Consider the following 27,950-nt stretch of genomic DNA (forward strand, 5'->3'; position numbering starts at 1 on the left):
TAATCTATAGCAGGCGGGGACTAAAGCCAAACTTTTGCATGGCAGAGAAGATTGTGATCAGGGCTGGGGGAGCTGGGCTATTGCATAACCCTATTGTCTGCAACAGCCCACTCTAGAAACAGGGCCAGTTGGATGCTGTGTCCTCCTTAACTTCCTGTCCTAACAACTCCCAGTTCTCTCTCTTCCAGCAAGCAAAGCAGGGTTCAAGCTGTGCTGTTTTCTGGCTCTCTTTTCCTGCAGGAGGATAACTAGCAACTCTTCAGGTGGGTCTGATTTGTTTGTTTGATTGACTGGAGGGGAAGGAGCTGCAAAGAGAAAGGAACAGGTAGGTAGGTCAAAACCCATGATTCTCTGGCCAAAACATAGCCCTTTGGATTTTTTTCTAAATACAGTTTTGTAGCAGGTTGATGGACAAAGCAATCACAATTTTTTTTCCTTCCTGCAAACCAGTCTTCCCTCATCAGTATAATAGAGGGACAGGTCTGAGAGAGTATAAAGTTATACAAAGCAACAAACAATTTTCCAGAATACTATGACAAATCTGATGAGACAGAATTTACCCAGTATCTCATATGTCATGGCTACTGTGCTGAAAAGAGAGTCTATCAATTATTATAACAGATTTGATTAAGAAAATGGCAGTACAGGAAAAAAATGATGGGAATTTAGAGAAGCATATAAGTATTTTATTGAGACACCTTATAGGCTTTGAGAGACAAAAGATTTATGGAGATAAATATACAGATGTGTAGCAGGATATTAAAACAGAAGACAGTATAAATGTTTTGAAACAAATCTGTTGCTTTTTCACAAGAGGCTGGAAGAGGAAGGGAAGTGATATTGCAAAGATTTTAATTGTGTACATAATGAAATTGAGAGCTATACTTGAAGGATCAGCAGTGATTTAAAGTTTTAAAGTCCAGTAGTTAGAGATATCCAGGTGGAACAGGGCAACAGAGACAGTGTGAGACGAAAGCTCATGCTCAAATAAATTGGTTAGTCTCTAAGGTGCCACGAGTACTCCTTTTCTTGATGGGGGAAAATGGCTCCAAGATTCCAGGCTTACACTGCTGGTAGCTAAGCTTGTGAGAATGATAAAATACCCAACTCCTTGGAGTAAAAGTGATACTGTGACAAGGAAGGAGTATGCGTCTTTTGATACCTCTGCCAAGGGACTGTGGAGTTACAATACACCCTCTCCCATGAGTGCTCCTAGCAAGAGGTACTACTAAACTGGGGCTTTTTACAGGGCTGGAAGGGAGGGGAGAGTCAAATCCCCACTGGGCTTTTCAGTCTTCTCAAGGAAGAATTCTCAGCAGGGAAGTGATTAGGTGCAGCTGAAACTAGTTAGGCTCAGAATTGTATTAAGAGACTGGGTTGCTGTAATAGAGAAGAGAAAGGAGTTGTTGTTTAGGGGCTGTGGCAGGGAATTTTAGAGGTAAAAGTGCTGGCTTGTTTATGTCTGTGTTTTTTTTTTATGAGTGAGGGTTTATGCGACAAGAAAAGGATGTGGTTGGAGATTTTGTGAGGTTTGGATTTGTGTTTTAATTATATGAAAAACTCATGGTGTCTCTTTGTTTTGGTTTTAAATAGCTTTGAAGTCCTAGTGAGGTGGGTTTATTTGTTTGCTTATGTTAGAATATAGTTTCCTGCAAACTCTCTCTTCAGCTTCTCAGACTCTGGTTCTGTTCCATTCAGCTATAACAATTCTAACATATCCTCCCTGTTAGGTAACATACAGAGCTTTATCAGAACTGCTTTAAGAAATTTAGCTTATTGTGTTGCTTCATAGCTAAAGGTGAGTTAGCCTAGAGAAAAGGCAAGAAGTATCAAGCTCAACAACTTTTTTGGGGGGTGGGGGATGGGAATGAGGTATTATAAGAGCTATACCTCATGTCCTGGCTGTTCTGATTTGAAATTATGCTTGGTAGCAACTTATAAGTGCTGTTTAATGAAAGGTGTTTATTCTTTCAGAGTAAGCCTTAGCTTTGAGACAGGCTGCTGCCAAAAGATTAAAATTGCTGCATCTCATTTTGTTATAAATGCATAAATAACTTCAGGATGGCTCTGTTTTATTTATATGTGAAAATAATTTTACAGTGCTTTATGATTTTAATAAGAAACTATGGCCTGGCACATTTCCCCTCTGAAGCTGAGAATGCTGTTGTCTCCTAAAAAAACCCCCACAATAATAATCGGGTGGTTTTTTTAAATACTTAACAGTCCAGTCACTCTAATGTGGAGGACATACAATGTCTAGTAGTGAATGTGAATTTGGCACAATAAATTCATTAGAGACTTGAAGAAAATATTAATCATATAGGATCTCTTGGGAGTAGCAAGGCTTTTTACAATAACGACAAACACATGCGTAATTCATAGATCATAAGGCAAGAAGAGATCATTGAGTCTGGATTTGAATTTTTTTTTGTTGTAAGATAGCGACCTTCATGTCTGTGATTGCGTGACCAGAGGCCCAACTTGATGATCACTTTAGATAAGCTATTACCAGCAGGAGAGTGAGTTTGTGTGTGTATGGGGGAGGGGGTGGTGAGAGAACCTGGATTTGTGCTGGAAATGGCCCAACTTGATGATCACTTTAGATAAGCTATTACCAGCAGGACAGTGGGGTGGGAGGAGGTATTGTTTCATGGTCTCTGTGTGTATATAATGTCTTCTGCAGTTTCCACGGTATGCATCCGATGAAGTGAGCTGTAGCTCACGAAAGCTCATGCTCAAATAAATTGGTTAGTCTCTAAGGTGCCACAAGTACTCCTTTTCTTTTTACCACTGTACTTACATTCTACACATTGCAAAACAATCTGACGGATCCCTGATTCCATAGGGAGCCAATGAAGAGAGGGAGACATGATCTCTCATTGGCTTGAGTTCTGAATTGAGTCAAGCTTTATATAAAGGACAAGCAGTTCATTCCAAAATACAGAGAATCTTAATCGTCAATCCTTTAGGCCATGAATACACAGATGCCTGCGGAAACAGTCAAAATGTGAGAAGCGCGGATGTGGACTTCTTGCCAAACACAGATGGGCAGCGGTATTTTTTTTGTCCCTTGGGCTGTTACGGGTATTTAGAAGAAGTTGAGGATCTAGGAGAACAAAGTCTATGTTTGATCCTTAGTGATCTGAGAGCATCCTCAGTGGAAGACAATGTTATAACCTTGGGCTAGTCACTTCTCTCCCTGTGTGTCCTTTTTCCCCATCTGTAAACTAGGGATGATGATACTGACTACCTTTTGTGAAGTGGTTTGAAATCTATGAATGAAAAATGCTACACAAGAGTTGGGTATTATTATGGAGGTGCCATCTCTCCACCAGAAACCTTTTGTCTTTCTGGAATTCAGGTTCAGCCAGCTGCCCTTATTCCAGTTGCTGATCTCAGCCAGACACGTAGAACCATTTCCCAGGTGTTCATTTCCATCTGATGTGAAGGGGATGTAGGGCTGGGTACCACCTATATATTGCTATCAATGTTTCACAATCCACCTTAGTGGCTTTGCACAGATGTTGAGCGGAATGCAGGAGAGGATGATGAATTCCTGTAGGACCCCACAGGTGGGCATTCTGGAGGCCGAGGAGTTAGTGTCATCAAGACTCTTTGGGTGTAGCCTTACAGGAATGATTGACATGATCTCAAGCACAATTGTGCTAACTCTTGCCATATATCTGTGATGCAATGCACAGATTGCACAGGCGACTATATCCAATTCCATGGAGAGGTCGACCAACATGACTCAACGTATAATAATGCCTAGCTCTGACACAATGCTTTTCATCAGCAGATTGCAAAGCACTCTACAAAGGAAGCAAATATCCTAATTTCATAGTCCTTCTCCATTGCCTACTGGAGAAACTTCAGAAATGGTGTGGTTTGCAATAGATAAGAAGGCTGTTATTTAGCAGCTGCAATGGTGGAGGAGAGATCTATGATGAGAGTGTCAGCTTGCAAGAAACTTTTTTTTTTCTTTTTCTTTTTTTCTAATTCTGAATCCTGTCTGCGTCAGTTTTTCTTCCTTGTGACCCTGGAAAAGTCATTTTAATCCCTCTTTTTCTCACTCTCCTCAACTGTCAAATGGGCATAATACTTGTCTACTGCACAGATGTTGTAAGGCTTGATCTAGTCATATTATAGTGCCTTCCATCTAAGGATATCACAGCACTTAATGAGTATAACCTATTCCTTGTGCACTGCTTTCTTTAGGCCATGCTTGTCTTTGGGTGACTTCTGCCACACTTTGCATCTTTCTGCTGCCTACTCTCAAATCTACCTTTTCTGCTTCTGAACATACAAACATGTTGCATTTATTATAAAATAATACATGCAAACTTTTGGATAACCAAGCATTTCAATTAGCTTGGATTCTGGTAATCAAAGTGGACCTATACTGATACGTGAATAAAATTTCAGACCAAGTGTCCCCTGGACATGCTTGTCTGGTACAGACAGGTTGTCTACAGCTGTGAATGACAGCATGTGCTGTTCTTGTGGCTTGAATGTAATACTCCCTGTTGTTACAAGCATCTCTTAACCTCTCAGATTCCTACTGTTACAGCTGATGTGCTGCTTATTTTTTCATTGTGCCTTATTTTCAACCACTGGTATATTAATCAGTCATAGTGACAGTGCACACCTTCCTTGGGCAAAGTTTTCACTCAGTCACCCTAAGTTCTCTTTCAGTAAAGAGATCAGGCCTAGGCCAAGGAACAGGGACTAATTCCACAAACAAATCCCCTTTCACAGGTTTACCACTGCACTCGGAAATATTTTAGCAGCTGTGTTTATTTAAAAACAAATTTATCTGAAAGCAGAGGACACAAAGCTCTGTCAATTTTCATTTGATACAGTAATAGGCAGTTCCATGCAATACAGTAAGAGGTGGTTGGGAAGCTGGAGAACAAAGCACACTTTCCTGGCCCCAATGCATTAATGGATTAAATGGATCAATTATGATACTAAGCACTTATATCGGATTTAGCCTTTTTGAAGTGCTGTACAGATGTTAACTAATGAACTCTCTCAAAATTCTGTGAGGAAGAATTCGTCTCCAATTTACAGATTGTGAAGATTGGGCAAGTCCCCTCACTTCCTCACCTCAATCATATAAGATTAGGGTTGGAAGAGATCTCAGGAGGTCATCTAGTCCAACCCCCTGCTCAAAACAGGATCAACACCAACTAAATCATCCCAGCCTGGGCTTTGTCAAGCTGGGCCTTAAAAACTAAGGATGGAGATTCCACCACCTCTTTAGGTAACACATTCCAGTGCTTTACCACCCTCCTAGTGAAATAGTGTTTCCTAATATCCAATCTAGCCCTCCCACGCTGAACCTGAGACCATTCTCCTTGTTCTGTCATCTGTCACCATTGAGAACAGCCGAGCTCCATCCTCTTTGGAACTCCCCTTCAGGTAGTTGAAAGCTGCTATCAAATCCCCCACCCCACTCTTCTTTTCTGCAAACTAAACAAGCCCAGTTCCCTCTGCCTTGCCTTGTAAGGCATGTGCCCCAGCCCCCGATCATTTTCGTTGCCCTCTGCTGGACTGTCTCCAATTTGCCCACATAATTTCTGTAGTGGAGGGCCCAAAACTGGATGCAGTACTCCAGATATGGCATCACCAGTGCCGAATAGAGGGGACTAATCACTTCCCTTGATCTGCTGGCAATACTTCTACTACTGCAGTCCAGTGTGCTGTTAGCCTTCTTGGCAACAAGGGCGCCCTACTGACTTATATCCAGTTTCTGGTCCACTGTAATCCCCAGGTCCTTTTCTACAGAATTGCTGCTTAGCCAGTCGGTCCCCAGCCTGTAGCGGTGCATGGGATTCTTCTGTCCTAAGTGCAGGACTCTGCACTTGTCCTTGTTGAACCTCATCAGATTTCTTTTGGCCCAATCCTCCAATTTGTCTAGGTCACTCTGGACCCTATCCCTACCCTCCAGTGTATCTACCTCTCCCCCCAGCTTAGTGTCATCTGTGAACTTGCTGAAGGTGCAATCCATCCTGTCATCCAGATCATTAATAAAGATGTTGAACAAAACTGACCCCTGGGGCACTCCGCTTGATACCGGCTGCCAACTAGACATTGAGCCATTGAGCACTACCCATTGAACCTGACAATCTAGCTAGCTTTCTATCCACCTTATAGTCCATTCATCCAATCCATTTTTTTTTAACTTGCTGGCAAGTATACTGTGGGAGACCATATCAAAAGCCTTGCTAAAGTCAAGATATATCCTATCCACTGCTTTTCCCATATCCACAGAGCCAGTTATTTCATCATAGAAGGCAGTCAGGTTGGTCAGGCATGACTTGCCCTTGATGAATCCATGTTAACTGTTCCTGATCACCTTCCTCTCCTCCAAGTGCTTCAAAATGGTTTCCTTGAGGACCTGCTCCATGATTTTTCCAAAACAGAGCCAAGATTACCTCTCAGAAGCATTTGACTCTTAAGCCTTCACTGTTTTTGTTTTTTCTAGCTCACAGTGCCTCTCAGGTGGGTCAAAATGTCACACCAGTCTAGAAGATTCCATCCAAGCATGTCCATATTATACCAGTGAGACAGGGCAGCTATCTGAGGCTTGACACCAAATGAGGCTGAATTGTCAATTCAGTTGTGAGTTAGTGATTGTGTTAATGCAGATTACTGTCATGTTACCACACGCCATGGAGACCAGCTACCTACCTTTTGTCTCCTCTTCTTCCCTCCCCCATCTCACAGCCCAAGAGAAGTAGTGGCCCAACTGTCAGGAGGAGAAAACCAAGGGGCTGCACGAGCAGCAGTTGCCTGAAGAGCTGCTACTGTTACAGGATGTCATGTGCCCCAGATAGAAGGGGTGTGGGTCCCAAACATAAGTAGTATTGGAAGCAAGGGGGGCAAAAATGGGTGGGGGGAAGGGTGAAAGAGTAAAATCGGGGTGAAAGAATAAAACATGACTGATAAAGGACCACAAACAAGAAAAAACACTGATACCTTTAAGTGGATAAGATTTTTAAAAATTAAAAAAATGACTAGCCAGGCATTTGCTTATATGGAAAAATCTGGAGGACCAGGGCCTACTTTGAAATATCCAGGGCGCCTAGCAACAGCAGTTTGATTTGCTGCAGGAGCAACTCACTCTTTCATTCATCTAAGGTAGATAAGTTAAGTTTCATAAAATTTATTGCAAGAGGGTTTTTTAGTATGAGTCCTTAAGAAATCAAGGGTTGTTTTGTTTTACGTGGTCAGTAATGAGTTAGTTTTTAATGAATGAGAGTTTTGTTTTAGATCTTTGGCCAGAATTGTATATCCCGCATTTTTGAGAGTTTGCCGCTGTCCTCTACCCCGAGATGGTTAACAAAGCACTCTGGATTCCTTGGTGATAAAAACTCTGTTAATAGATTCACTTTAAACCCCATGAAAATAACTTGAATTGTATAGTCCAAGTAGTAGGACAGGAATGATAGTATTCTCGGTTCCCTCACTTGTGTGCTTTGGGTGGGGGGGGGCAAATCCACAGGTCTCTTCCCCCTCCCCCCCCCCCAGCAGACTTGGTGAATTAACAAAAAATAGGGCAACTGGTGAATACTTAATTAATACAAATCACAACATTGAAATGCATTGCCAGTAGTCTACATGAGCATAAAGAGGAGCTGTCTAAAAGCATTCGTTGCTTTTTAATTTTTTACCCTATGTTTTAAGAAAATAGACCTTCAAAGGCCAGAAAAGCGACAGCCTCTCCTGACTTAGTTGAGTGTTATCAAGGGGCATTACTGAAGAATCTTCTGGCTCTTTGGACGCAAACGGGTGATTGTTTTTAACCTTCATGTTGAAGGTATTGGGATACATACAATAAATCACCCCTTAAAAAAAGTCAGTGGCATCACTAACTAGATTTTAAAATTAAAAAGTTGAAATTATGTGGGTCAATAAAAATGAGCACTGGCAACCTTACACCTTGACACTTAACTGTTCCAAAAAACAGATCTGTGGGATCAGGAATAATTCTAGCATAAACCAATTTAAAGTTATACTGGAAAATCATAACACCTGCCTGAGAATTATAGTTGTATGTAGGCAGGGTAGAGAATGAGTTATTTCCAATCAGAAGTTTTCTCTGTTTTTAGGATACATTTTCTCCCAATTACTACTTCATTTAAACAACCCTGCATGAATCATTCTACATTAGAGATGACCTACATTTTGGATAGCAGCTTCCAGACAAAATCTGGCTATTTTGGAGTGTGATCATTTGCAAATTCAAAAAATTGTTTTGCTCTTATTGGGATTAACTCATTCAGTGTGCTTTGTGCTGTACAGTACACAAAAATGAGAGATCCTGCCCAAAGGGCTTTATCTAGCTGTATAACTTGGAATAAGGTATCCATTAAAGACATACAGTTTAGATTCATCTAAAACTTGTCCATTTCTTCCTTTTGTGCAGGTGAAATCTGGATAAAATGAAACCATATTACCATTTGGTGAAATTTTATCAGAAACATCCTTGCTCACCTCTCAGACGCTCTCCTTGTCTGTGTGTCCTCCACAGAGCTCAATTCATAGAATTTTTTAGTGGGGGTGAGAAATGCAAATCAAAACTCTGAGAAATGAGAGAAACAGAGTTCTGAGAATGTTTTGACACCTTTTGGTGGAGGTGGGGGAATATCTTAAGTCTGAGGAGAGGCAGGAGGCGAAAAGGATTTGTCCTATCCCATTCCAAGTCAGACTGTATAAATCTTTCAAACCCATATGTGATCTGAAGATACCCTTCATGGTAGGGTGACCAGATGTCCTGTTTTTAAAGGGACAGTCCCATTTTTGGGGACTTTTTATTATATAGGTGCCTACTGCCCCCCACCCCCTGTCCTGTTTTTTCACAGTTGCTATCTGGTCCCCCTACTTCATGATGTAACTACTGTCTTTAAACCCTCAAGAAGAGTGGCTCTCAACCAGGAGTGCGGAGTCCCCTGGGGGGTAGGGAGGCTGTGAGCAGGGTTCAGGGGGTCTGCAAAGCATGGCCAACATTAGACTCACTAGGGCCCAGGGCAGAAACCTAAAGCTGCACCACTTAGGGCTGAAGCCTGAGCAACTTAGCTTTGCAGTGCTCCCCAGCCAATTGGCCGGCTTGCTATCTCCTAACGCAGGCCCTGGCTTTTATATGTACAAAAGCAGTTGTTATACCACAGGGGGCCATGGACTTTTTATAGCATGTCGGGGGGGGGGGGGGGGGGAGAGGGGCAGGGAGGGCCTCAAAAGCAAAAGGTTGGGAACCCCTGCACTAGAACAGTCACTATTTACAAATTCAAATTTGCACAGCTCTGTGTGGTTTGTGAGTGTGGTTTTGTCTTTGTTTTTTGTTGGCAAAGGCCCAAGCTTAGGCCCTGATCCTGAAAATTCTTCCCTGGAAGAAGAATCGTGAGTGGAAAAAATTGCAGAATTAGGGCCTGACACATACGAGTTACTTTATGCCTATGAGTATTCCCCCTGATTTCAATAGAACTGTGTGTGTAAAATGCAGGCAGCTTTGTGTTTCCAGGATCGGGGCCTTTCTTTCTCCCTTCCCTGGGAGAAGCCCTAAGATGCATCCATTGCTGCATTTATATGTATTTCAGTGGCAGGCCAGGGGTTTGATGGGCATAATGTACTGTGTGGGGTTTTTTTTGTTTCCCAGACAACTGTTGACAATGTGAATGAGGAAGATATCTTTTAAAAAAACAAAACAAAACCAATTTTGTTCGTTAATCTTTTAAAAGCTGTAAAGTAATAGCCCTGAGCATCAGAAATAACCTACAATATTATGAAACCAATAAAGAATTTCTCTACTCTTATTACACGTTCAAGTTCTTTTTCAGAATAAGCCACCACCACCCTGTGTGTAACAGAAATCACTAGCACACACACTATACAACCCTCCATGAGCAAGGAGAAGCTTCATCCAGATCACTTATCACTAGAGGGGGAGACTTCTAACACATAGACCAATCACACCAGCAAAAGAGGGGGAGACTTTAAAGCCAACCTTAAAATTAATTCTACAGGAGGGAGTCTCCTTCCAACTGAAGGAGACTTGGCAGGTCTGCGAATGGGGGTGATGTGTCTTTTCAGGAACATACCACCGTGCCTGAGTAACCTCTCCTCAACAGAGTAACTGTTACCGTGTGCACAGCAGGAGTGGAGGGCTGTAGGACCCCGCGGAGACGCCCTGAGGCGAGGCAGGAGGACAATAATTTGTTCCATTGTAATGAGAACTGTAAATGTTGGCAAGGGGCAGATTTCCCAGGCAGGCCTGCCTTCTTTCACCAACGATCTTTAGTGCCTCCTGCTAGCCAACACGGACAGTCTGCTCATTTATTGCAACGGTCAACAGATAGTTCTTGCCAAAAAAAAAAAGCCAAACCCCAAACAACTTTTTTTTTTTTTGTTATTTATATATATAAAAGCAAAGCCCAGCTCATCAGCAGTCCATGCAGGAGCAGGAGGGGTTTGGGAGTTAACTGCATGCAGGAAATCTCTCACATCCTGAGTCCCAGCTCGCTCCTCTCTGTAACTGTATATTATGGTGCTATTCTCCAGACCTAGCTGATGAAAGTTTGTCTCTTTCAGTCTGGGCTAAGATGTCAAAGCGTCTTCATGCAGAGCAGCGGCTCTTCCCTCCTCCTCACCCCCCAGCCCAGATATTCATGCTGCTGTTGAGCCTAAGCTGGTTCTTTATAGCATCATCCAGGGCTCAAGGTAAGTTGATTATGCTTTTATATATATACACACACACACACACTGCCAGGTCACAAGCCAGCATATGGCCAAGTTTGGACCCCTTCACCCGCGCCGACGCGTTTAGAAAGAAGCAGAGTTTCCCTTGGCATTTCCCCACCACCCTGGGGCTTCTGCATATTTGCATTCCCCCCCCCCCCAAACAAAACAAAAAAAAAGAACAAACAAACTTCCCCTCCTCTCCTGGCTGCTTTGCAAACGTTGCAGCCCTCCTCTTCCAGTTACCGAGCCGTCCCATCTGCTCTGCAAATCCAGTTCAGCCGCACCGCGTTCCCCAGCCTCCCCGGCTCCTCTTTCGCTCTGGTTGCGCCGCTGTGTTTGCGTGTAAGGGGGAGTTAGCTGTCGCCTGGGAGTGAAAGCATTCACGCTGCGTCGGCTGCTCATTGCAGCCCACTGAGCCGGGCTGGAGGATTGCTGCCCGCTTAGCTGCAGGGCCAGCTCTCCAGCCGCAAAGCACCCAAGCTTGCATTGCACTGATGCTTCTCATGCCTCCTCCCGACCCCCCCGCGCCCCCCCAGCCGGGGCAATGTGGCAGGCGATTCTCGTTGCTGATGCAGGGGACGGAGGGACACACGCCATACAAAAGTTGTCTTTACTTTCGAGTTTTGCCTTGACAAAATCTGTCCGCTCATTGCACAAATCAGACCTAGTCTCACCCATTTGGGGTTGAAGGAGCGTGGGAGACCTTTTTCTAAAGTTTCTCTATTTTCTTAGGAATGAAGGATTTTGTTATGTGTTTCAACGAGATACCAGTTACACTCGAGATTGCTTTGAAATCTCACATCATTTACATTGTCCTAGCAACTTGAAATGCAGACCTGCATCCAATGAAGTGAGCTGTAGCTCACGAAAAAGCTTATGCTCAAATAAATTGGTTACTCTCTAAGGTGCCACAAGTACTCCTTTTCTTTTTGCGAATACAGACTACCACCGCTGCTGCTCTGAGACCTGCATAAATAGCTCAAGGACTAAAGAGTATTCACACCATAGCCTTTCTTTTGGGTCCTGTTCCAGTATGTAGGGAATCTTCAACTGTTCCCCCCCCCCCCCCTCCTGCCCCTTAAACCTGTTGCTTTGGGCTATTCACCTGGTTCCTGTTTATTTTACAATAAAGGCTTGCATATCTTTATTGTTCAGTTGAAGATTCCAAAGAACTTTAGGGAAAATTTAGCCTTACAACACCCCAGTGAATTTGGTAAGAACTATTTATGGAAGGGCCAACAATTTACAATGAGTAATATATTAAAAACGCTTTGCTTCTCTGTTTATGAATTTTCTGTACATAAATTGGGGAAAATGGATGTATCATTCAAAATCACTTGTGAATACAGCTATTAATCCTGAGTCTGTAGACTCAGTGGAGGACAGTTCCACATGAATATTTGAAAGTGAATATTTGTACTTTGCTGATTAGTTTCCTGGGTCATGTGGTATTGTTTCTGGTCTCTGAGTGGATAATTTCTGTAAGTAACCACCAACAGTAAGAATTTTGAATTGCATGTTGGTGCAGAATTTGAAATCTGAACTGTTAGTCAGATGTGAGTCATAATCCACTTTAGATGAGTATCTGGGCAATTCGGGTTTAACATCTGTTTTTTTCCCCTCATTAGTGAAAGCTTTATTTTCTAGCTAGAATATTCATGCTAAGGGAACACAGAGAATTTATTTAAATATTTGAATAAATATTTGCTTAAAATGTTTAACATTATTGGCTTAGCTCTGTTATGCCAGTTTCACAGATATATTTGGAGTCATCTTGTCCGCAGTTCACTCAGCAAGTTAGTGACAGAGTCAGGAATCAAACACAGAGGTCTGACTCTGTCCCCTGCTTTAACGAGTAGCTGACGCTGTATAATTTATGAGAGAGAGAGAGAGAGTTGTTAAATTGCATAAATATATAGCACAGCAATGAAAGAAGTACCTGTTCCTACAGACCTGATTGCATGTGTCTACTATTCCAATTTGAAATTTAGCTTTTGTTTAGTCCCTAAATTTATGCACAGGAGATTTACGCTGGGATTATTGTTTTGTCTTTGTTAGGAAAATTAACGTTATGGTTACTAACATGGATTAACCCATGTTAACTAACGGGTTAAGAAAACATACCTTTATGAACACACTAGTTAACAAGGTTTAACCCGTGTTAGTTAACATACCGTTATCATTTTCCTAGTGAAGACGGAGCCATAGTCCTATCACAAATAGAGCTTCATAATCCACTTGATTTGAGAACATGCATATTCTATGTAATTGTGTCTGAGTGAACTGGGGTCATTATTTTAGTCAGCTGACATCCCCAGATAGTGAGCTAGGAAGACATCAACTGGTCATGGTCAACTGGTAGCATACAAACCCATCAGATGTGAGAACTAATCCTTGTCTTCAGTAGAACTCTGTGTGGGCCCAGGGGACAACGATGCATATGAGCTTGTGGGATCAAAGCATGTCTAGAGCTTCTTCAATGACTTGCAGCTGCAGTGTTGCAGCTGGCCTGAAAACTTGCTATGCGGGGTTCATAATATAATCTGCTTGATTTTTGTATTTTGAAGATGGAAAGATTTATACATCTGAGATATTAAACCATATATAGTGGTTTCTGTGCTTGCATAGTAGTACTTCACATGGACAGTTTGAGAGTTTAAGTGCCTAAATATTTATACAATGAATGTTAATGGCTCTGAGAGTTTAAGATCATGGATAATTATAACTTCTCTTAAGGGGCAACCATCTGTCAAGAGCCACTTATTGGATTTGGCTCTTTCTTTGTGTCTTCCTATTTCCAATCCTAAACCTTCTATGTTAATAACTATTAGTTCTTACAATTCCCAGTCTCCTGCCTTTCTTACAGTTGCCGTTGAACGTGTCCTTCTCTTTTTCCCCCTCTTCCCCCCCCCCATTCTCTTCTTTTCTCTTTTGTCATGTCATCTTCTTTGCTGATACCTTTGGATGAAATTTACCTTTTGTGTTGGTCCTCAGCACAGGAATAGATTTCATCCTTAGTCAACCTGCAAAATTAAACACTGTTACTTTGTCATATTGCTCCCTCTGGAGTTTTTTTGGAGTCAATAGATTGAGCCCTACTTGATTCCCATGTAACTCTCAAAGCTCTTTTTAGTGTCATTTTGAAACTGTTGCTGAGGTTGAGGGAGATGAGCACATGGTTGTACAGAGTCTAAGCTTGTTTGACTGTTGACCAAACTGACTTTCCTACAGATATTTTGGACACCCTGGGTAAAATATGTAACTGCTGTACATAGGCATGGCTCCGTTGTCTTTGATGGAACTGTGCCAGCTTACACCAGCTAAGGATGTACCTCTTCTGTCCCCGCCCTGAAAATGCTCTGTTCCAGCTGATCTTGTCTGTTTCCCCTGCCTGCAGGGGGAGGTATTCAATTTGTTTGTTTTTGCCAAGTTTCTAATCTCCCTTTTCCCTTGAAGGTTGTTGGAAATGTTGCTACCTAGCTATGAAGAGCAACTTCTAAGTAATGATCTACTGCATACATTTCAGACTACTTGTCATCCTGCTCACTGCACTGAGACTGCCCTGATAGCAGCTCTCTAATGATCTGTGAGTGACTGTAACAAATCAGGGTTATGTTTATCTGTTATTCCTACTGAAACTGTCAGCTGGAGTTGACACACTATTGATCATGAAATTCTGTTTTAAAAAGTCTGAATTCCTGTAATAGTTTATCTGGATCTTCACCAGCCTGGTTCAGATCTCACATTTCCTAATCCTGACAGTTTTATCACTAGTGGCCCTTATGCTTCTAACATTTCTCAAATTGCCAGTGTAAATTGTCCATGGATCCTGCCAGGGTTTCATTTTATTCAGTATTCATATGCTTCCTTTTGGGCAGTATCATTTCTAGTAAAGGGCTTCATTGTAACATGCAAATTGACAACCGTGAGATCTATTTTTCAAGCAGATCGTGTGTCACTTTCAATCCTCTGCTAGTTCAGAGCCCCTAGGGGCAATGGAGCAATGTGCACATGTGTATCTCTGAAAAACCCAGAGCTGCTTGTTGTTGTTGCCAAGCCTTGCATCTGAGTTCTGAGAATCTAATTATTAGAGCCTGTGGCCCTTACAGGCTGAGAGAATTATTTTGTTCTTGGCTCTTCACAGCGAAAGGTGTCATAAACTGGAAAATGCCATTTTTAGGGGTGTGTTCAGTTTAGGTTTGAAATATTCTAATGTTTACAAGGCCACGCTCCGTTTACATGGGCAAACTTTCCTTGGCTCTCTATCTCCTGCAATAACCAATTCTGCTCAGAAGGTATGACTCTCTTGTTGGTATTCATTTTGGAGGGATCTCTTGTTTGCTCTGATCCCTTTTTCCATTTCCATTTTTCTCTCATTCTGTTTTCGCGTTTTTTCCTGAAGGCTACCTCAAATATTGGGTTTTTTTAAGTTTAACATTCAACCATATATAAACACATACATTATACGTTGCGGTGTATCATTCAAATCACATTCAACATCTCTAAAATTCATATGACAAGGAATCTTGATCACAGGAAATCTCTAATATGAAAAGAACTAAGTAAGGTCTGAATTGTGCCTGCTAGGCAGAAACTTTCATTTGGGGCACTACTAAGCTCTGGTCTACACTACAAGTTTAGGTCAAATTTAGTAGTGTTAGATCAATTTAACCCTGCACCTGTCCATGTGATGAAGCCATTTTTGTCGACTTAAAGGCTCTTAAAATCGATTTGTGTACTCCTCCCTGATGAGGGGATTAGCACTGAAATCGACATCGCCGGGTCGAATTTGGGGTAGTGTAGATGCAATTCGATGGTATTGGCCTCCGGGAGCTATCCCACAGTGCTCCATTGTGACCGCTCTGGACAGCACTTTCAACTCAGATGCACAGGCCAGGTATACAGGAAAAGCACCAGGAACTTTTGAATTTCATTTCCTGTTTGGCCAGTGTGGCGAGCTCATCAGCAGAGGTGACCATGCAGAGCTCATCAGCACAGGAGACCATGTAGTCCCAGAATAGCAAAAGAGCTCCAGCATGGACTGAACGGGAGGTACTGGATCTGATCGCTGTATGGGGAGATGAATCCATTCTATCAGAACTCTGTTCCAAAAGACAAAATGCCAATATATTTGAAAAAATCTCCAAGGGCATGATGGACAGAGGCTATAACAGGGACCCGCAGCAGTGCCACGTGAAAATTAAGGAGCTCAGGCAAGCCGACCAAAGAGGCAAATGCCCGCTCCGGATCAGAGCCCCAGACATGCTGCTTCTATGATGAGCTGCATGTAATTCTAGGGGGTGCCCCTAGCACTACCCCACCCCTGTCCATGGACACCTTCAAGAAGGGAGTCTCATGCAACAGGGATGAGGATTTTGGGGACGAGGAAGATGAGGAGGAGGATAGTACACAACAGGCAAGCAGAGAAACTGTTCTCCCCAACAGCCAGGAACTGTTTATCACCCTGGAGCCAATACTCTCCCAAGATGGGCTCCTGGACCATGAAGCAGGAGAAGGCACCTCTGGTGAGTATACCTTTGTAAATATAATACATGGTTTAAAAGCAAGCATGGTTAATGATCGATTTGCCCTGAAGACTTGGGATGCATTCGCGGGCCAGTACAGCTCCTGGAAAAGTCTGTTAATGTGTCTGGGGATGGAGTGGAAATCCTCCAGGGACATTATTAAGGGGACATTCAGAGGTGGCCATTCCTGCTGCGCTGTTTGCCTGTGGCTGAAAAGAAATCATCCCCGCTTTTAGCCACGCGGGGGTGGGGAGGCTGTTCACGCGGAACTGTTCGTGTTTGGCTGGCAGGGATCTTCCCTGATACTAGTTACATGGTGGGAGGAGGGGTGAAGCGATCATCCCAGAGAACTGGGGGTGTGTGTGTGGGGAGGGGGGTTAGTTGGGTTTGTGCAGCACGTTAACCCGAAAACCACAGCCCCTCCTTTTAAATGGCCAACCCAGTGGGCGCTTGGCATGGGAAAGGAGGGTGCTGCTGTTTGAAATCATTCTCACATGTTATGAAGGTTGAAGAAGCCGAAAAACTGTGGCTTACCATGGCTGCCTGCAAGCTGAATTCTGTTGCCCGGCCCTGCGTGCGTGATCTCTCACACCAAACGGGCAGGCCCTCAATATAAGAGGCAAAATGCGACCTTGTACCGAAAGCACATGTGCTGTGTAATGTTAGCAGCTTGGTTCACTGTGAACGAGTCTACCCATTGTTCTCTAAAATGTGTCTTTTTAAATACTACTCTCCCTTTTTTTCCTCCCGCAGCTTCAAATGTTTCAGCGCTCCCCCTATCATCTCCATCCCACTGGCTAGCGCAGATATGAAGGCAGAAAAAATGCACTCGCGATGAAATGTTCTCTGAGCTCATGCAGTATGCGTGGAGGCAGAGTCCAGGAAAGCAGAAAATGAACGCGAGGACAGGAGGGGAGAGCGAGGTGAGAGGTTGCGGGAGCAAGAGGAGAAGTGGTGGCAGCATGATGAGAGAAGGCAGGATGCAATGCTGAGGCTACTGGGGGATCAAACTGATCTCCTCGGGCATCTGATGGAGCTACAGGAAAGGCAGTAGGAGCACAGACCGCTGCTGCAGCCTCTGTGTAACTGCCCGTCCTCTTCCCCAAGTTCCATAGCCTCCTCACCCAGATACCCAAGAACGCGGTGGGGGGGCTCCGAGCACCCAACCACTCCACCCCAGAAGACTGCCCAAGCAACAGAAGGCTGACATTCAATAGGTTTTGAAGTACACTGTGGCCTTGTCCTTCCCTCCTCCCCTCATCCACCACCCCACTTGGTGCTTTCCTCCTCCCCCACCCCTCCCGGGCTACCTTGGCAGTTGTCCCCCTATTTGTGTGATGAATTAATAAAGAATGCATGATTTTAAAACAACAATGACTTTATTGCCTCTGCAAGTGGTGATCAAAGGGGGAAGGACGGTTGGCTTACAGGGAAGTAGAGTGAACCAAGGGGGCTGGTTTTCATCAAGGAGAAAGAAACAAAACTGTCACCCCATAGCCTGGTCAGTTATGAAACTGGTTTTCAAAGCTTCTCTGATGCACAACGCGTCCTGCTGTGCTCTTCTAATCGCCCTGGTGTCTGGCTGCGTGTAATCAGCGGCCAAGCGATTTGCCTCAACCTCCCACCCTGCCATAAATGTCTTTCCCCTTACTCTCACAGATATTGTGGAGCACACAGCAAGCAGCAGTAACAATGGGAATATTGGTTTCACTGAGGTCTGACCTAGTCAGCAAACAGTGCCAGTGAGCTTTTAAACATCCAAATGCACATTCTACCACCATTCTGCACTTGCTCAGCCTATAGTTGAACTACTCCTTACTACTGTCCAGGTTGCCCGTGTAAGGTGCCATGGGAGCAAGGGGTAGGCTGGGTCCCCCAGGATAACTATAGGCATTTCAACATCCCCAGTGCTTATTTTCTAGTCTGGGAAGTAAGTCCCTTCCTGCAGCTGTTCAAACAGACCAGAGTTCCTGACGATGTGAGTGTCATGTATCTTTCCCGTCCATCCCACGTTGATGTCGGTGAAATGTCCCTTGTGATCCACCACTGCTTGCAGCACCATTGAGAAGTACCCCTTGCGGTTTATGTACTGGCTGCCAAGGTGGTCCAGTCCCAAGATAGGGATATGCGTTCCGTCTATCGCCCCACCACAGTTAGGGAATCCCATTGCAGCAAAGCCATCTAGTATGACCTGCACATTTCCCAGAGTCACTACCCTTGATAGCAGCAGCTCAGTGATTGCATTCGCTACTTGGATCACAGCAGCCCCCACAGTAGATTTGCTCACTCCAAATTGATTACCGACTGATTGGTAGCTGTCTGGTGTTGCAAGCTGCCAGAGGGCTATTGCCACTCGCTTGTGAACTGTGAGGGCTGCTCTCATCTTGGTATTCTTGCGCTTCAGGGCAGGGGAAGCCAAGTCACAAAGTTGCATGAAAGTGCCCTTACGTATGCAAAAGTTTTGCAGCCACTGGGAATCATCCCAGACTGCAACACTATGCAGTCCCACCAGTCTGTGCTTGTTTCCCGGGCCAAGAATTGGCATTCCATGACATGAGACTGCCCCATTGCCACCAAGATGTCCATATTTCTGGGGCCCATACTTTGATAGAAGTCTATGTCCATGTCCTCATCACTCTCGTCACCATGCTGCTGTCGCCTCCTCACCTGCTTTTACAGGTTCTGATTCTGCACCTACTGCAGAATAATGCGCGAGGTGTTTACAATGCTCATAACTGCTGCGGTGATCTGAGCAGGCTCCATGCTTGCCTTGGCATGGCGTCTGCAGGAGAGCAGAGTTTCAGTGGAAGTGGTGGCTGATGATGGATGCCGCGAGAATAGATCTTTATAGAGAATGATGAGAGGACTTGCAAGGTGGATTCATGAGAGCAGAGTTGCAGCGGAAGCGGTGGATGACGACCGTTAGCATCGCACATTTCCCAAGGAAGAACACATATACCTGGGAGCCCATGACAGACAATATGGAGAAATTCACTATTGAGACAATAGCAGCAGAGCAGAGTTGCAGCAAAAGCGGTCTGCTGAAAGCAGTATGGCGTCCGCACGGAAAAAAGGCGTGAAACGATTGTCTTCCACTGCTTTCCCAGAGGGAGGGGCGACTGACAACATGTACCCAAAACCACCTGTGACAATGTTTTTGCCCCATCAAGCATTGGGAGCTTAACCCAGAATTCCAATGGGTTGTGGAGACTGCGGGAGCTGTGGGATAGCTGCCCACAGTGCACCGCTCCGTAAGTCGATGCTAGCCACGGTGGACTAATGCGCTTAGTGTGGACATACGCAATCGACTGTATAAAATCAATTTCTAAAAAATTTCTATAACATTCACCTAATTTTGTAGCGTAGACATACCGTTAGCCTCCAACATTGGAGGTGTTGCATCAAAACTGTAGCCTACTGAAGTCACTGAGAGTGTTGCCATTGACTTCAATGGATTTTGGACTAGGTACATTGTGCCACAAGCGTGCAGGCAGATTACTGTATGTTGATTAGTACAGCCTTGTAATAAGTTGCAACATGCACTCCTTTCTTTGTACAGCTAGCTGTAGTGGCCAAAGGAGAGCAAAGATTGTGGTTGTGACAATGTGGGAAAGGTATGCTCCTTTCTCCCCCAGACAGAGACTGGCCACAGTCTGGCCTTAAGTAGAAACTGAGATGTACTGGTGGTAATGGAAATACACTCAGTGTCACATATAAATATATAGCTTTCAGCTATATTTATTTCCAGACTGCATTTTCAGAAACCAGTGTCACGTACTCAATGGTTTTTAGTAAAGTGTAATTCTGTCTCCCTAGAAACTGTCAGTCCTTAGTGCTACAGATACGTTAACTGATTAAAGCATAGAATGCTGATTAGCTCCTAGCCTATGTGTAATATAGCTGGTTACTAATTATTATTAACTTTTGTTTAAAAGACAACAAGGAATTAGGAAAATGCCGTCTTCTCTCAGGAGAATCCAAATCTGTTGGTCAGGGTTGTTGACCCAGATTCCATTTAGGAAAACTGACCAAGGAAGTTGAGCTGCAAAATGTCCTGCATATAACAGTTTGGTGATATCTGTAATTGTGATAATTAATGCATCTGTCCTGATCATAAGCAGAAACAGAATACCTTTCTTCTCTGCAGTAGCTGCATTTCATAATGACAAAAATTAAAGATTACTGAAAAGGGCATTAAAGCCCTTGGAAGTTGTAGACTCTCGTGATGGCTATTTGAAGGTTCTAATGCTTGTGATCATCTTGTGTGGTAGGCTAGCTGATAAGCATTTCTTGTGATGACTGGGCCCTTGTGTAGCTCAACCTTAAATTGAGTTTGGGCCAGAATTATTGGAAATCCTATATCCTGTTTTCTGTAGGAAATTAGATTAGATGGTCACAGTAGTTCCTTCTGCCTTTAAAATCTGTGAATCTACACTTGGTTTGTAACGATCCGTGTACCTGTATTGGGGCAAACCCTAATGTACATATGATTTACACTAATTTAATATAAAACCATATTACTGTAGGGCAGGAAGGGACCTCAAGATCATCTAGTCCATTTCCCTCTCCTTGCCCTGGCGCTAAATTAGGATTAAATATGCCTGGCATGAATTGTCCAGGTGCAGTTTACTCAGGCTTCAAACAGAGATAAGTTGCAACAATGTAAATCATGGGCCAGATCCTCATCTGGTCTGAATTAACATAGTTCTAATGATGTAACCTGTAAATTGTGATGTAAGCACAATTTAAACTGGCTGAGGACTGGTTCCTTGTAGATATTTGAAATTTACACCAGCAGTTAAAACCCACCACAGACAAGGTCCAGGACCAGCTGCTGAGACAGAGATGCACTTAGGTCCAGATCCTCAAAGCCATTAGGTGCCAAACTCCCATTTAAATCAATCGGAGTTAAGTGCCTCAATACCTTTTGAGGATGTGGGCCTTAGTCTTTATCCCTATGAGTAGGGGATCTCACCAACTCCATGAGGCTTGAACTGGTTGGGGTCCCCAGGTGATGGTGGTAGTTCAGGGTCCTGAGTGCTGGAGACAGGCAGAACCCCCAGCACAATCAGTCAGGAGAAGATAGAGTCCCAGTGGAACTGATGCATAGTTTGGATCTAAGCATCAGAATATTTACTTGGGCATAGGTAGGGGTTTTTGTAGAAAAAACACAATGGTTCAAGGGAGAATGCTAGAATTGTTTATGAGTCAACTGATGACTTAAGGGTTTTCTTTAGGCTAGACAATAGGAGCTGATCACTCTTGGCTATGGGTGGTGTTTTCTTCCAGGGAGCTCACAGTTCAACTAGGCTGCTTCAGTATTTTGGATATCAATTGCGGATTTATACTAGAATTGGTCTGATAATTGCTGAGCTGGGTGTGTGCAGGTGTAGGTTCATTAATATCTGGAGCAGAGAGCCCCCAGGATGCCGTGCTTCCCTGCTTTTCTGATCCCAGAGTTCAGTGTGGTTCTCTGTTCTCCATTCTGTATGCAAATTGAAATGTCTCCCTGTCCCATCTTTCATGCAGATGAGGCTAGGGGAGTTATCTCTGTTTTCCATTCTGTATGCTAATGAAGATGTCTTAATCTTGTCATCCTTGTCAAGAGGGGTCTAGGTGTGTCTCCCATCCACCCTTCATTGCTCTCTCTAAGTCTTTTCTCTGATGGGTTTTGGTTTAAACAGAAGCTGGGGCTGGGGGGGGGGTGTCTTTCATGAGTCAGACAGGCTAGATACTGCGCCCTGGTTCTCCAAGAACACAGAGCTGACTGGTATCAGCCCTCAGTCACCAGCTGGCACTCTCCGGCCACCCAGTTCTGAAGGCAGCAGCTCAGAAGTAAGAGTGGCATGGTATTGCCACCCTTACTTCTGTGCAGCTGCTAGCAGGGCACTGTTGGACAAGAGCTGGGCACTTGGCCAACAGCCGCCACTCTCCGGCCACCCAGCTCTCAAGGCAGCGCAGAAGTAAGGGTGGCAATGCCATGACCTCCTCCTAAAATAACCTTGTAACCCCCTCTGCAACTCCTTTTTGGGTTAAGACTCCCAATTTGAGAAACGCTGGTGTCCCCAATGAAATCTATATAGTATAGGGTAAAAGCACGTAGAAGACCAGATTTCACAGGGGAAGACCAGATTTCACAATCTGTGATGTGTGTTTTCATGGCTGTGAATTTGGTAGGACCCGACCTGTGCGATTTTTATCTACTGTGAAGAATTGGGCTGTGTGATAGGCTGGTACTCTAGGACTATTCATTGGAAGTAACAAGTGAAGCATCTTTCTGTTGGTGGAGAAAGGCCATATAATTCTACTGAGTGCTAAAATTATTGTTCAGGCAGAAAGTGTTAATTGATAGGAATCCTGTTTGTGTGGCTAATAGCAAGTTTCTCCTCTATTAGTCACAGGGTAAAAACTGAAGTTTGGGCTTTCTTCTCTCTTGGGGTCCCGTTTAATTATAGGGTTCAATTTTAATGTTTGTACTCAATCTTAGGAGATCATTTTGGCCTAGAAACTAAAGTCATCAGTCAGATGGAGGTTAAGGGTTTTCCTTCACTAGAGTCTTTACTTTCAGTTATCTTCCCATTGACTAGAGTAGTTAACATCAGTAAAGGCTAGTCTGCCATTCCAGAAACTTCTGTTCCAGACAACAAATGCTTGTAGTTTACTCTAGATTGATCTCAGGATAAACCACAACCATTTGGGCAGTTTCCAGACTAGCCTTTGTAAATGTGGTAACTTTTAGTGAAGTAACTTGAGGTAAAAACTCTAGTACAGATAACTCAACTTTTACGTTACTTGACATAGTTTTAATTTTTAGTAGCAGTTTCTTTTTTTTGTTAAATAAATGTAAGAAATAATTACACTTACCTGACAAAATGGTTTGCCCCTACACAATCATTTGCTGGTACTTTCAGGATCAGGGTCCTAAGGAGGTTGGAAAAGAGATAACAAATCACTTTGAGAATCATCAGGTAAACTTTGCAGTAAGTGTCTGCATTATATAGCACAAGAAAGCCGTTTATTTGACAGAGAGCATTGCCAGTGGAACGAATGTTATCATGGGAGTCGAGTGGTGGAGTTCTAATTCTTGCTCTGCCATTGCTTTCTTTTGTGGCCTTAGTTAAGTCACTTAACTTTAGCCTCAGCTTCTCATTTGTGAAATGAGCACAGTAATACTTATCATGGAGGACTGTTGTCAGAACTAATTGTCTAATGTTTGCACATCTCTTTGAAAACACGTTGCTATGTAATGTGAAGTATTAGTGTCAATGGTTCAGTGAGTGACTTAGCAACTTCAGAATCCAGTCTGTAAAAACTATGTCCACTGTTTCACTTAAAATCTTTAAGCAACCTTGACCAATTTTCCAAGTAATTCCAAAGCCAAGAAATGCATAAAAATGACTTAATTTAAGTGCCCTCCCTGGTTTGGAACTTGAATAAATATGAGAGAGCTGTGGGTTGATTTTGTTTGTTTGCCCATCCAGAAGTTCAACATGACGAATCCATAGACTGGATAAATGCATTCTTTCTTGTACCAAATATATGATCTAATATGGCAACAATGGAACATTTCATGGCCTGTTAACCATGCTGGCTATTCTACAACGACGCATAAAAAAGCTGGATGCAGAACTTGGCAAAAAAAAGGGTCATCAGCTCGTTTATTCCACAAGATATTTGTTAACAGTTAACATTTGTCATCGTTAAAAGTATGTTGTAGTTATGTGTACACATTAAGAGAAAAAGTCTTTTCTGACAATATGATAGCAGTTTGCTATTTTCTGTGTGTTTTTAAAATCTCTTGTTACTCTGTAGAGAGAGAACTGCTGATTGAGGAGGGGGAGCGGGAGGGGAAAAAGGTCACGTGACAGCCTATCCTTGAAAGATTTAGGTATGAACTTCCCTGGGCCCAAATGTTGATGTGCCTTTTTTTTTTAATACAATCATGAAAAATCCTCCAGCTCCCTTGTATTAACGCCACATTAAACAAGTGAAATGAACATACACACATAAATAGATGTGGGGCTGGGCATCATCTGAGTACTATTATTCATCAGTAGTCACAGAAGTGTGCTCCTGGGCATCCACTAATTTCTTAGGTTTTAGAGTAGCAGCCATGTTAGTCTGTATCCGCAAAAAGAACAGGAGTACTTGTGGCACCTTAGAGACTAACCAATTTATTTTTGCCGCAAGTACTCCTGTTCTTTTTACTAATTTCTTAATGTGCCTAACTCTCTGAGGTACTCCTGCTAGTTCATTAAAAAAAGTGAGTATTGTGACAAATATTATTTAATCTACATTATCTGAGACTAAATTCTGTCACTGGTTTCACCCATTAAAACTGCTAAGATTGCACACCTGTAGATGAGAGCAGAATTTGACCTCAGATATAGTCTACTGAGAAGTATTGAGCCATGTCATTTGTAACTGGTGCTTCTCTATGAACTGGAGGTCATATTTATAACCTCCAAATGAATCTTTCTTTTCTTGTATTTTTGCCAGGGCACCTAGAGGACAGGACGGATATCTCTCTTGGCTGGAACGTTTGTTATCTTTGAAAGAATGTATAAATAAAATAGGAAAAGATTGAATGGAGATCAGTGTATTTCACAGTTCCTTTGAGTCCCACTAAGGGGAGAGCCCCGAGGCGAATGCATGCATTTTAGGTGTGCTAATAGAATCATTGCTGTACCTTTCAGGTTACAGAAGAGAGGATTTTGTGTATTAATGGGCCAGATCCCCAGCTGGTGCAGATTGGCATAGCTCCATTGATTTGGCCGACCCTATGTAAATCCACGGATAGGACACCAGGCGTCAAAGAATCTTTTATACTAGAAATGTTACCCTTACTTTTGACTTATATATATAAATTTAACAAAAAGACTTAACTGGTAACTTTATTAGTACAGGTGAAGTAAATTTTCTGTTTCTATCATGTAGCACCAGTAGCAGCTATAGCCATAAAAACAAAGGTGCATTATGGACATAACTACCCATCTTAGAATCCTATTCACCAGACATGGGTAAATGCCACAAAATGCTTCTTTTTAACATTGACTTGAAGTAATGCTGGAATGTGCTTCAGTCACATTCTCTCCTCCTTTCTATGTGCTTTCTGGGAACATTGGAACAAATGACTTTCATGCACACGAATGTATGTGAAAAGCACATTTGAAGCTCACACTCAAGGTATTCCTTACTGCTAGTGGTATATGGGATGGAATACTACCTGACACAGCGGAGGTCTGGGTTTCCTACTTCCCTCACCAGAGCCCTGGCTCAGAGGCTATTGAATAATCCAGAAAATGATCTCACTGCACCTTCTACAACTAGGATTGAGAGAACATTTAAATTTGAGCTCTGCACCCAGCCAATAAATCTTTGAGCAGTCTCTTTCTGAGGGTCCAGAAAGGAAAAGTTTTAATGTTTTCCTTCTGCGTGGATCTCAGCACCTGCAAGGGGGGGGTGGGAAATGCTGTCACTAATTTAAAATGGAATTACTTCAGATTTCTGTTGGTATAATAGTAGCAGAATGAGACGTGTGGTTTAATATAATAAGCTTTATGGTTATTGTGGCTGGGCAAATAATTTGCTGCTAATATTTTACTTGACATACTTCACTGCTTTTTCTGCTCATAGACCGTCTCTGATTTATTTGGTGTTTGATTTTTCTTTTTCTAATTCTAATAATAATAATATATAATTTATTTATAATATTTATATATAATTAATTTATAAATATAATTTAATAATAAGTCTAATAGATTTCTAATTTCTAATAGATTGATCACAAAAAAAATCTAAGTATATTTGATGCTTGCTATTTAATGTTGGAGCTGTATGGATTACTTCTGATTAACTGATCACAAAAGATACTTGTTTCAAAGTAGCAGTCATGTTAGTCTGTATTTGCAAAAAGAAAAGGAGGACTGTGGCACCTTAGAGACTAACAAATTTATTTGAGCATAAGCTTTCGTGAGCTACATCCGATTAAGTGAGCTGTAGCTCATGAAAGTTTATGCTCAAATAAATTTGTTAGTCTCTAAGGTGCCACAAGTACTCCTTTTCTTTTTGAAAAGATACTTGGTATTTCTCTTCCCTGTAAGTGTTCCTCCTGTTGGATGCTATCAACCCCCCTTTGAGATTAATGAGCTGCTTTCCATTGATTTGATTGTGAGATGGATGGAGCCTGCAATCGGAAGGAAGGCTTGGATTTTCTTACGGAGAGGGAGCATTTGAAGTAGAAGAAACAGATGTGCCCGAATAGGGTATGGGTGGGGGTAAGTGAGGTGGGATTGTTCTCCACCCTCAGAGTTCAGGGGGAAAAGACAACACAGTCTTAGGCAGTAGTATCTTTCAGTGGCTTCCCATAACCGTGAGGGTTGGAATCATGTTGCCAGGGAGTGAGGCTGCTGGAGACCCAGTGCTGGTGTAGGGACACAGCACCCCCTACACTTGGCCTTGGCCTCCTATGGGCCTGGTTTAGGTGGCAATCCCATGGCTGGTTTCATGAGAGTGGGCTAACTCTTCACTTCCTCCATCCAGCAAAGCAGTTGGGGAAGAGGGCAGTATCGTTCACGGAAAATCTCACTGAGATTTCCTCCCCTTTAGCTTTTTCCTGCTAGTTTTTTCATTGGCTGGGACATCTGGGAACATTATTATTGTAGTCCACGTTGCGTGTGTGTGTGTGTGAAGCACTCCTGCCCCTATGTCAAATCCTGTCTTCAACTCACTTTTTTTCTAAAGCCTTGTCTACACTACGAAATTAGGTCGAATTTATAGAAGTTGGTTTTGTAGAAAGTGTTTTTATACAGTCAATTGTGTGTGTCCCCACAAAAATGCTCTAAATGCATGTAGTCGGCGGAGTGCGTCCACAGGACTGAGGAGAGCGTCGACTTCTGGAGCGTTGCACTGTGGGTAACTATCCCACAGTTCCCGCAGTCTCCGCTGCCCATTTGAATTCTGGGTAGAAATCCCAGTGCCTGATGGAGCTAAAACATTGTCGCGGGTGGTTCTGGGTACATATTGTCAGGCCTCTCTTCCCTCCCTCCCTCCCTCTGTGAAAGCAAGGGCAGACAATTGTTTTGTGCCTTTTTTCTTGAGTTACCTGTGCAGATGCCATACCACAGCAAGCATGGAGCCCGCTCAGCTAACCGTCACCGTATGTCTCCTGGGTGCTGGCAGACGCTGTACTGCATTGCTACACAGCAGCAGTTTATTGCCTTTTGGCAGCAGACAGTGCAGTATGACTGGCAGCCGTCGTCGACATAGTCCAGGATGCTCTTTTAACCGATCCCGATGAGGTCAGGGGCGCCTGGGCAAACATGGGAGTGACTCAGCCAGGTCATTTCGCTTTTAAGTTTCGTCTCATGGCGATTCAGTCCTACCGGCAGTGCACAATGGAGCACTGTGGGACAGTTTTTTAATCTGCAGCCAGCAGAAGATGATGGCCAGCAGTCATGCTGCACCATCTTCTGCCGAACACCCAAAAGATGACGATGGCTAGCGGTCGTACTGCACAGTCTGCTGCCAGCAAGATCTATAAAGATAGATGAAGTGGATCAAAACAAGAAATAGACCATATTTGTTTTGTATTCATTTTCTCCTCCCTCCCTCCGTGAAATCAACAGCCTGCTAAACCCAGTTTTGAGTTCTATCCTTGAGGTTTTGAGTTCTATCATTGAG

At 43.1% G+C, this 27,950-nt stretch overlaps 1 protein-coding gene across 2 annotated transcripts in view; it reads left to right on the top strand.

Annotated features, from left to right (window-relative positions):
- Positions 1-206: 206 nt before the first annotated feature.
- Positions 207-27,950, top strand: part of ADAM12 (ADAM metallopeptidase domain 12) — a 358,074-nt gene continuing 330,330 nt past the window's right edge. Inside the window, exons 1-2 of one of the 2 annotated variants that reach the window (XM_048856240.2) lie at positions 207-263; positions 10,594-10,722. In XM_048856240.2, coding sequence (XP_048712197.1) covers positions 10,605-10,722 — 118 coding nt within the window. In that variant the 5' untranslated portion in view covers positions 207-263; positions 10,594-10,604. Of the gene's footprint in view, positions 264-10,251; positions 10,723-27,950 lie in introns of those variants that run through there. The other variant, XM_048856241.2, reaches the window with a different exon arrangement.

Source organism: Caretta caretta, chromosome 7 (genome assembly GCF_965140235.1).
Source record: "Caretta caretta isolate rCarCar2 chromosome 7, rCarCar1.hap1, whole genome shotgun sequence".
NCBI lineage: Eukaryota > Metazoa > Chordata > Testudines > Cheloniidae > Caretta > Caretta caretta.